Source organism: Notolepis coatsorum, assembly GCF_963971535.1.
Source record: "Notolepis coatsorum genome assembly, chromosome: 4".
Taxonomy (NCBI): Eukaryota; Metazoa; Chordata; class Actinopteri; order Aulopiformes; family Paralepididae; genus Notolepis; species Notolepis coatsorum.
In genome coordinates, this window is record NC_140168.1 from 59,315,763 (window position 1) to 59,327,306 (window position 11,544).

Here is an 11,544-nt window from a genome sequence, read left to right on the forward strand (position 1 = left end):
CTCGAATATATATATTTTCTGTTAGGATCTCAGTTAAAAAGTACTGTATATTTGTATATCTTATTATCTTGTATGTCATAAATGTAACTACTGTATATCTGTATACGTCATGTATGTCATGATATATGTCTGTATCTGTATGTTGTGTATGTCATAAATGTCATTATGAATTGGCTGAGCGATCATGGAGTAGACGTGTTTTCACATGAGCTCCCTTCTACCGTGCTGAATATACGTTTCTCCCCATTAGTCTTTATTTTATTTTTATTTGTTTTTTATCTGTTTGCTAGGTCGTCGTGTTTAGTATACATTCATCAACTTTTTTCGACTTTCTACGATGGCGGGGGTGGAAACCAGAGCCATGAAAGAGTTAGGCACGACACCGACACCGCCGAGCATGGCCGTACCGTCTCCCGCTGTCGGGGAGTTAAGCGAAGCTGTGCTCTTGGTCATGACCAAGCTACACGCAGAATCTGAGACACGCATCGCTGAAGCACAGAAGAAAGTACACGCAGACTCTGAGGCACGCATCGCTGAAGCACAGAAGCAAGTGCTGGCGGATTTCTGTATCAGCCTCCGTCGTGAGATATCAGAAGAAATACGGCTGGCGGTAGTCCCGCTGACAGACAAGATGGAGACGATTCACGCTGCCTCATCGGCTAATGCTAACGAACTAGCCATGCTAACGACGGAGGTATCATCACAATGTGAGAAGATGGCGGGTCTTGAATCCGCCCTGCTGGCTAGGCAGGCTGAAGTCAACAAACTACAGTCGGCGATGGAGGAGATGCAGTCCCGGGATAGACGCCACAACGTCAGGATTGTTGGAGTACCGGAGACCAGCGGTGAAGGCCGTCTCTCTGAGACCATGCCCGAACTGCTGCAGAAGATACTAGGGACGGACGTCCTCCCCTCGCCTCCTATCTGTGAGTCGGCTTACAGAGCGGGCAGGTTTTCTCCCGGCGTGAACAAAGAACCGAGGCCCATCATAGTCAAGCTGAACAGACTCCAACAGAGAGAAATCATCATGCGGTCGGCTCGTACCAGAAGGGGTACTCTGAGGTTTGGCGATCACAAAGTGGCCATTTTCGAGGACTTTACACCGGAGGTTCAAGCTCAGAGAGCCGAGTACAAGGTGGTCCTGACTAAGCTATGGAGACTAGGCCTGAGGCCCACGTTATTCGCTCCCGCGAAACTATCTGTGTTGGAGAAGGTCGGTGGTCAGCGTTTGTTTTGGTCGTTGGCTAAAGCGAAGGAATATCTCGCGAAGACACCCGAGTCTGTTGCTTGATATCTATGGAGGGTGAGTGACTTGGCGGTTTGGGCCTATATACATTGATTAGGTCGACTATTCACAAACACTTGCTGTCATGCCCAGACATGCTAACTGTCCTCTGCCCATCCAACTAGCGGGGCTTCCCAATGACTTCTGTTACTTGCTAAAGCTGACCTCATGGTCGTACTTGTGTATCGCCTCTTTGGAAGCTAACGAGCTAGCTGAACAATGTACATAGTAGGCTAACGTGCTATCCGGATTCGTCACTAGCTTACGCGCTAGCCTCGGGCTAGCCAGCGGGCTTCGACTATGGTCTGCGCTGAGACATTCGTTAATGGTTACGTATTTTGGTTGCTGTTGCTGTTCAAAGGGACATTGGTTTGCACAGTTCAAGAGTGACCGAGTCCCTAACTAACTTCTGGTATGCTTTTTATTTTTATATCCAGGTTGTTTTGAGCTTTGGTGATCCAAAGTAGATACCAAGGTCGGTTGAATATGCATAAACAATATTTGATAACAGGTTGGGTCGGGTATGGCTTGCACTTAATGGCTATATGGTTATATGGCTTGCACTCTAGCCATCACCCTCTTTCCCTTCTTTTTTCTTTCCTACTGTCGCTGTTTTTATGTCATCTATATGCGCGATTTAAATGTGATCCGGTTCTACCTTGGACTAACTACTGACAAGCCTTAATTTTGTTTTGAATTTTCCGTGAGGCACTTATGCTATAACGTTGATACATTAATATGCAGACTCCAGGGTAGATGGTTACAGGTTGATGCTGAGTAATTATATAATAATTAGTGTCGCTGTTTTAAGGGCAATTGAATGAGCAATTAACCTGTGACCCGAACCTGCCTTGGACTATCGGCTGGGATGCTTTAATTTAATTTTGTATTGAATTTTCCTATATGTTTTAATGGCATTTGAATGAGCAATTTAAATGTGATTCGATCCTATCTTGGACTAACTGCTCCGACCGATATCTTTATTGAAACAATGTATGATGACAGGTGGTGTCAGGTGTTGCCTATTACCATCCCCGGATTGATTAATGAATGATTGTGTTTAATTCTAATCTTACATAGGTTGGGTCATTTCAGCCGTTGTGCCTGATCAGAGGGACGGCTAAAGGGGTGCACTTTGACCATAACCCTTTTTTTTCCCTTCCTCCTTTTTTTTGTCATTGTTTAATTGACACTGTTCACACAATTTTGCACAATTAACCTGTGACCCGAACCTGCCTTAGACTATCGGCTGGGATGCTTTAATTTAATTTTGTATTGAATTTTCCTATACCTTTTTGGGCTATAACAATGTGATGTTGAAGCGCAGATCCCGAAATAGAGGGCTGCAGGTTGATGCGGAGTTATTATTTAATGATGGCTATTTTTACCATTATGGTTTTCTCATGTTGGGGCCAGGGCTCAGGTGGTTTTCGACCGATATCTTTATTGAATTTTATTTTATTATTATTTGTGTTTATTGGACTAGTGGGGGTTTACTCAGGGGTTTATCTAGAGGGGGGTGGGAGTGGGAAGCGTCTTATTGATCCATGTCTCTAGTGGGAAGTGATAGGAAGATGACCATCCTCAGTGGGTGGGGCATAGGGTGGGGATTGGAGAGTGGGTATAGAGGAACTTATAGTAGGACGGGTGGGTTAGGGTTTAGAGTAGAAGGAGGGGGGGTTGTAGCTGGGGTGGTATTTTTATGTGTTCTATGTACTGTTGTCTTATATATGTGTAAGTGTTCCTCCTCTGAACTCCTGGGATTGACCGTCCGGGCCCGCCGGGATCGGCACCTCTGTACTCAGCCTGGCTGCACGGGTATGTTCTCTACGCACTTATACAAGCTCGACCATGGCTAAATTGAATATTTTAATTTGGAACGCAGGAGGGCTTAACGCCCCACACAAGCGTGCCAGTGTCCTTTGGCTATTGAAGAGGAGAAATATTGACCTTGCTCTCCTTAGTGAGACGCATTTAATGGTAGGTGACGTGTCAAGACTGGCAAATCGGCAATATCACGTTATCTCCGCATCCTCAGCCGATGATAAGACGAAAGGAGTAGTCATAGTTACAAGACGTAACCTTGATATCAAAATCTTGGATGTATGGTCGGACACGGAGGGAAGGATTACTATAGCAAAAGTTGAATTCTTGCATAGGAAGATGGCTATAATAGCATTGTATGCTCCTAACACATTTGATTCAGCGTTCTATAATACAATCACGAAGAATATGTTGGAACTTAATGGATACGCTCTCATTGTGGGTGGCGATTTTAATGCGTGCTGGGATGCGGAGATGGATAGGTCTGGGCCCTCTGAAACGAGCGACCAGAAACGGGCCTCTAAGGCCCTCAGGATGTGGGCCAAAGACACGGGGCTCTCAGACCTCTGGCGCTTATGCAACCCCACCCTCAGAGATTACTCTCACCTGTCAGCCAGACACAAAAGCTTCTCTCGAATTGACTATGCATTCGCGTCCCCTAATATGTTTGATAGTTTCGATGTCTCATTGGTTCCCTTGGCTCTCTCAGACCACAAGGGGATTTTCCTTACGGCAACCTTTGGCAGGCTCTCCGCAAGAGCTCCCAGATGGCGTTTTAATTCGACCTTGCTAAAGAACGATGACTTCTGTTCTGAGTTCAGGAGTAAACTAGCTGAATTTTTGCAGATCAACGTTGGCACAGTAGAAGACCCTAGGGTCCTGTGGAACGCATTGAAAGGATTCATCAGGGGTCATGTCACACTATTTGCCTCCAATTTGCGAAAATCCCGGTCAAAAAAGCTAGAAGGACTGGAATCATTATATGCGGACCTATACGCATCCTTGCAAACTGACTATAATGAACGACTAAACACACAACGTAAGATAGTCAAAAAAGAAATAAACTCCATACTTAAACAACAGTCTGAGTTTTTGATACACAGGACAAGACAAAATTACTATTTTCACGGCTCCAGACCTAGCCATCTATTGGCAATGAAAATACGATCAAATGATCATTTCTCAGATATCCCCTCGATTAGGACGAGCCAGGGTGCAGTCACTACTGATTCGAAAAAGATCAATGACACTTTTAAAGAGTTTTACTCACAGTTATATAGCTCAGAGGGTAATCTGGATGACTCTAGATTTGAATCGTTCATTGGCGGGCTTGAGATACCCCACATTTCTGAGGAAGAGGCCAAGGAACTGGGGAGACCGATTACTCTCGTAGAATTGAGGGAGACTATTGTTGAAATGCAGAGGGGTAAGGCGCCAGGCTGGGATGGTATTCCACCCGAAGTGTATTTAGCTTTCTGGGACCAACTGGGTCCATTGATGCTCGATATGATCAATTACGCTATCGAACAAGGGGAGTTCTCAAGAGATGTCAATATGGCGTTGATTTCTTTACTTCTCAAAAAGGACAAAGATCCCAATGATTGTGGTAGCTATAGACCCTTGAGTCTTCTCGGGGCCGATTTAAAGGTGTTTGCCAAGGTGCTGGCCCGTCGCCTGCAGAGATTTATGTCTGTATTGGTACACTGCGATCAAACTGGTTTTATCCCGGGGCGTCTGGCTGCAGATAATCTTAGGAGGCTGTTGCATGTAATCGATAACAGTAAAGACAATACAACTCCATCCACAGTTCTGTCTTTGGATGCCATGAAGGCGTTTGACAGACTTGAGTGGTCATATCTGTGGAAGGTACTTGAGGTCATGGGTCTTGGAAAGAGTTTTATTCATATGATTAAAGTCCTGTATGCCTCGCCGTCTGCGATGATACTGACAGGCAAAAACTGTTCCACACTCTTTCCAGTCTCCAGATCTTCTAGACAGGGTTGCCCTCTGAGCCCGGGACTGTTCGCGCTTTCCCTCGAACCTTTGGCCCAATTTATTAGGCAATCGGAGGACATCGTCCCCATAATGGTCAACAATACTCCACACAAAATTGCTCTCTATGCGGATGACCTGCTGATTTTCATGGACGACCCCTCCCGGTCGGCCACAAAATTATTGAGGATAATCGACGACTTTGGTAAATTGTCAGGTTTTAAGATTAACTGGAACAAATCAGCCTGCCTACCTCTTAATGAACTGGCCAAGGCGGTACGACTACCAGCTGATATCCCCATAGTAGAACATTTCAAATACCTGGGCATAGAGATATTCCCCACGCTGAACCAAACTACTAAGTACAACTTCACGGGTACTTATGATAAAATACGCCAGGATCTAGACAGGTGGTCGTCCCTTCCTAACTCCTTACAAGCCCGGGCTTCCATAATCAAAATGAACATCCTGCCTAGGATAAATTTTATTAGCTCAATGCTCCCCCTGCCCCCTCCAATAGACCACTGGCGCAAGGTACAATCGATGGTATCTAAGTTTGTCTGGAATAACAAACGCCCGAGAATCAAAAGGGCTACTACTCAACGTAGGAAACAAGATGGGGGCCTCGCAATCCCTGATTTTAAACTGTATTTCTGGTCCTTTTCACTGAGACCTTTGATGTGCTGGCTAGACCCTGTAGAGGCTGTATCGTGGCGCTCCTTAGAAGCGGCGGCGGTGTCTCCGCTAAGATTACAGGATGTAGTGTACTCCACTGTCTCTATTGCGAAATGCCGGCTGAGGTACGGACCGATCATAACTCACGTGATCCAAACGTGGCGTAATGTACAGAGGTCGTGTGGGGTTAAATGCCCTTGGCACCTGGACTCTCCAATTTTTAATAACCAGCAATTACTTGTTGGACACAAGCCGGTTAATATTCCTCAATGGCAAAGGAGGGGAGTGCATACTCTGGAGGATATTTATGATAAGAACGGCCTCCGTGCGTTTCAGGACTTAAGAGAATTTTATGATCTACCCGGCGAGTCCTTCTTTCTTTACCTTCAACTAAGGTCAGCACTGAGGGCGCATGGCGTACCGTGGGCTCAAGCCTTGCACCCACACCCCTTCCTCAGGCTCATAGTGGACAGGACGACATCCAGAGGGTTTGTCTCCGACTTTTATACGCTCTTAATTCAATCCACGTATAAAAATTTATCATTGGATACAATCTGGCGTGTGGATATACCGGAGTTGGACCCCGAGTTTGACTGGGATGATGTTTGGGCAAATGTGGCATTATCTTCCCGCAACCCCAATCACCAGCAAATTAATTTTAATTATATTCATAGGACCTATCTTACACCTAGGAAGCTATTTGCTATGGGACTGATAACCGACTCTCGGTGCACTTTGTGCTCTCAAAAGGCCACTGGCACTTATATGCATATGTATTGGGATTGCCCACCAGTGGCCCGCTTCTGGAGGTCAATAACGGACAAACTTTCAGATCTGTGTGGCTTAACTATCCCATTCACAGCTGTTACGCTACTCCTGAACGATATAACGACACTACCCGCGTCCGTACAACTGAAAAGGGTTGTCCTAGCGGGCGTCACAGCAGCGAAGAAGCTAATAGCAATGAGATGGAAGGAGCCTGAGAAGCTTACAATGATTAACTGGTCCCTAACTCTATTGGATGTGATTTATCTTGAGATATCCACGGCCCGGATGATCGGGGTAGGGCAGGCTGGAATTGACCTGTGGTTCGCAGCAGCTGAGAAGGTAAAGACCGCAGTGTGCGGCTGAGCGGGGTTGGGGCGCTTGATCGGGGGGGTCCGGCGGTCTCTGGGGAGGGGGAGGAGGAAATGTCTTGTCTGTCTTGGTTTTTGTCTTGTCCTTCTTAACTTTGACTGGGGGGATTTTAGGGGGGGTTGGTATTTAGCTATTCTGCGCTATATGTCAACTCACATGCCATCTCCCCAAGAGACTAATATTGACAGACTGATTGACCTGTCAACCAACTTGGAGGAAGAATTTCTTTCTTCTTACACTTTACCTTCTGCAAGTTTGGCAGTCTTGAACATGTGTAAGGGACCTAGGCTATCTACAGTAAATCTGCGGCAACACTCTCATAAACAATCTTTTAAGTCACTCCACTTTGTAAAGGTGGGGAAAGGTTGCCATGTTTTGAAGACCCTTTTTGTTATTGAAGTAGCCATCTATATTTGATAGGTTGGACGCTGTTTCTTTTTCTTTTTGTCTTTATAATTTATTATTCTGTATTATTATTGTTTGTTATTCTCCTGTGAAAGTTATGTTTTTTGTTACTGTGGTTATTGTGTTGTCCTGTTTCATGTAATTAATAATAAAAAAAAATTTGATCAAAAAAAAAAAAAATGTCATTATGAATTGAAAATGAGGGACCCTGATGTAAACAAGACGAAAGTCTTTCTCTGGTCTGCATCCCCTTAACACTTTGAGTGCCGGGACACGTCTTTTCACGTCTTTGCTGGCCATGCTAAAGGTGCCGGGGGACGCTGTACAGCGTCCTTATATCAATATTTCAAAAATCTGCGATCGGATTCATTTTCCCCCTCCGCTGGCCTGAGATCCACCAGCAGGACCCACTGAGCTCTCTGGCGGTTCAGGAGCGCCATCTGGTGGCCGATCGGCGCAATCGCCAAACAGGATGTTGAATAGAGGTTGTCATGACGACCGTAGTTTATTGTTTAAAAAGGATCCCCATTAGCTGTCACCTAAGTGGCGAGCTAGTCTTCCTGGGGTCCACATAGAAAGACAACACAAAACACAAAACATAACAACATAAGATACATATGACAATCACAATTAACAATGATAATCTAAAAACAGTAAAACATTGTAGACATCATTATCTAAAAACATTGTAACATTGTCTAAAAACAGTAAAACATTGTAGACATCATTATCAACATCAGAATATTTTGCTCACATATTTAAGTAGTGCATTCTCAGGTGGTATTTGAAAGACACTTTACTATTCAATTTACTTATGTTCAGTGGGCAGTTATTCCAATGATTGATGGCACGATAAACAACAGTCCTCTTTAAAGCATTTGATTTTGGACGTGGTAACATAATCTGTCCATCATCAGCTGACCTAGTAAAATAAGAATGAACCTGACTGCATCTGACAATTTGTTTGTATAAGAAAACAGGTTGAGACGAAAAGACAGTGTTCCTGAAAAATTTAACAGTGTTGAAAACCAGCCTATTCTCTACCGTTAACCATGAGAGTTGCCGGTAGTACTTCCGGGCGCTCGCTATAGTTCATGTGACTCTGGCTCGTCACGCTACACGGTGATCGATTGGCAATAACTCGATAAACAACATGATTTGGACGTATATACCATTATACAAGCTGGAGATGGACCCGGTAAAAATATATCCCATAATAGGAAAATGTATACTCCACGCTCATCGCCCAACGGCGCGAGGAAGATACGGTAAGATTCAGCGTTATTTTTCAATGTCTTCTATACTAACTGATCTGATGAACATATGACCCACATTAGATGAATGGTATAACGCTGCCCACGGAATTATAAATGCCCCCTCGGCCATCCGGTCAACATCAGATGACGTGTAGTAACTTCTAGAACCATGTCCAGTTGGAATTTTTTATATCGCGCCGATTGCCATCAAACTGTATTTCATCATCAATATAATGCATTTGGGGCTATATATCACGTTCTGGAGAAAGCTGCAGAAAGAGATGAAAACATACTTATACATTAGACCATACTTTACTATGAATATGTGAATGAAAAAGTTTAACGTTGCTACACAATGAACAATACATATAGGACTTTGAATGGGCCCTAATAATGGCAATGTAGCAATAGAATTTAAAAAGTTATAGCCCTGCAAAGAAGGGGACTTTCTCCATAGACAAATAGCGCTGGCAACCTACGGTTGATAATGAATTTAACCCATGGCAGCCAAAGTGTTAACAATTGTGTGTATTGAGCCATACTGTATTGTACCCATTCTGCAATCTGTTAATAAAATGATCAATCAATCAATAGGCTATTCTAAAAAAAAGCTACTCTGTCTATTCTATTTTACTCTTTTATTACTGTCTATTTTAAAATATGTCTATATTATGTGTATCAGTGATAATCAAACCGTAAACAAAGAGGACCTTGTCTATTTTGCTGCAATATATTTTATACTAATTGTATATCTATTCTATTTTACTGTCTAACTATTTTACTCCGACTATTCTATTTTAGTACTCCGGATAGAAGAGTGATAGTTTCGGAGTACCCAAACCACACCCAGGCTTTCGGCTGGGGTATATCTCATTGAGGGGTGTGGGCTCAAGGGCTTCTCTTGGTGTCAAAACAGTACATAGAACAACATATTAAGATGTCATGTTAGATCCTAATATGAAAAACAATGTGATTTAATGTTCTATGCCCTACCTTTGTCTATTTTTTCTTTCTTATTTTATGTATGGACTTTATGCATTGCTCTTGATATGCCAATTGTGTGCTCATTTTATGCCCGTCTTTTTTTCTTACTGCTGTGAAGCACTTTGAGCACTACTCTTGTATGAAAGGTGCTATACAAATAAAGTGTATTATTATTATCTTCTCAGATAGGGGTCCCTGGCCTGTTACGTGTCAATTTGGGGGTCCTTGGTCTGAAAATATTCAATATGATGAATTGAAAATGGGGGACCCTGATGTAAACAAGACGAAAGTATTTCTCTGGTCTGCATCCCCTTAACAATTGTATGTATTGAGCTGTACTGTATTGTACCCATTCTGCAATCTGTTAATAAAATGTTCAATCAATCAATCAAAACGTTTGCGAACCAGTGATATACACACAGTTAGTTAGAGTGGGATGGACAAGACATTATTGATTAATGAATGAAAACTTTATTTAACAGATTGCAGAATGGGTACAATACAGTACAGCTCAATACACACAATTGTTAAGGGGATGCAGACCAGATAAAGACGTTTGTCTTGTTTACATCAGGGTCCCCCATTTTCAATTCATAGTGACATTTATGACATACACAACATACTTGACATTTATGGCTGGATGTGTTATCGTGATGTGCTACCGCAAATACATATGTAACAAAATATACGCACAAACGCAATGGTGGTTCTGTGATTTTTTTTCTCTCCCGAAAGCCCAATCACACTGTGAAGCTGGGTTTAGTCGGCTGGAGGCGGGCATGTGATGTCGCCGATTTGGGGAGAGAGAGCCTTCTCAAGACGGTCTTATGAACCCTGTCCGGCGGCTCTGCTTCCTCCGCAGTGACACACAGATTCTGAAGTTTACCCAAAGAAGTTAGCCATGCGAACCGGTATGAAACACACCGGGCAGCCGGCTGCCTCTCACAGGAGTTGGACCGACTGGGCTTCATCACGGTAGCAGCCATTAGCAGAGCCAACGCCACAGGGCGTAGATGAATACGAGTCCGGCTGGAGGAGATGGTTAGCTATATACCTGCTAACTACGTCGACTGGCAAAAGCCTTTGTATTTACAACGTGACGGCTACGTGCCACTTGCCTATGAACCGTGCGTCCCTTCGTAGACGACGGTGTGCATGTTTGTGTCTCCGCTCCCCCTCAAACTGACGTCTCCCTGCGCGGCGGCACGTACAGCGAACAACAGCAGCGCGGCGACGGCGCTCTGCCGCGGCCGCCATTCTGACAGAGCCTGCTGTGTTCAATAACAACAGAAAAATCCTAACGCCCACCCTTAAAACGCGCATTCATATTTACAAAAGCAGATTATATGCCTTAGCCAAACCGCGCTTGTAATGGTGTAGATGTCAAATGATGTCTCCTTACCGTTTTATGAAGCGAAACACATCCCTTACATTCTGGGGGAAACTGCGGAGCATGCGCACTTTGTGGAAACCTATACTTCCTGCTAAACAGTGCTGCTCGCTTGGTTTCGCAAAGCAAAGGCACACTGGAGTTATTTCTATTAAAGTTAGTGTCCTGTAGACATGTACTGTGAAATTGCAAGCCTGTTTAACAGTAACTTCATATGTAGGTCGTTTGGGCAGAATTAAATGTTCGGAATACACTGACTGACAAATGTCGGTCCAAACCGTTATCAGAAATACACACAGCTTATTGTGGTTTTTTGTGATGTGTAACATCGTGGACACGCAAGCTTTATCTAAATATGACCCCTTCTGGGTGTATTTATTTGTATGAATGTTATGTTGGATTTTTAGAACTCCACCACTACCAGTGGATAGTAGCCTACTGCCTACGTCATTATAATTTCCAGTTCTCACCATTCTAACACGAGAAGAGACTACCAAACCATAGCGAGAAACGTTAATAGGTGAAGCACCCTATGCCATTGATTGAAAATGTTATTAACAGATTGCAGAATGGGTACAATACAGTACGGCTCAATA

At 43.8% G+C, this 11,544-nt stretch overlaps 1 protein-coding gene across 4 annotated transcripts in view; it reads right to left on the minus strand.

Annotated features, from left to right (window-relative positions):
- The window catches only part of gmeb1 (glucocorticoid modulatory element binding protein 1), a 45,930-nt gene extending 34,900 nt beyond the window's left edge, over positions 1–11,030 (minus strand). For 3 of the 4 annotated variants that reach the window (XM_084312357.1, XM_084312355.1, XM_084312354.1), the window contains exon 1: positions 10,303–10,409. In XM_084312357.1, the coding sequence (XP_084168483.1) occupies positions 10,303–10,339 (37 nt within the window). In that variant the 5' untranslated portion in view covers positions 10,340–10,409. Of the gene's footprint in view, positions 1–10,302; positions 10,410–10,960 lie in introns of those variants that run through there. The other variant, XM_084312356.1, reaches the window with a different exon arrangement.
- Between the last annotated feature and the right edge of the window lie 514 nt (positions 11,031–11,544).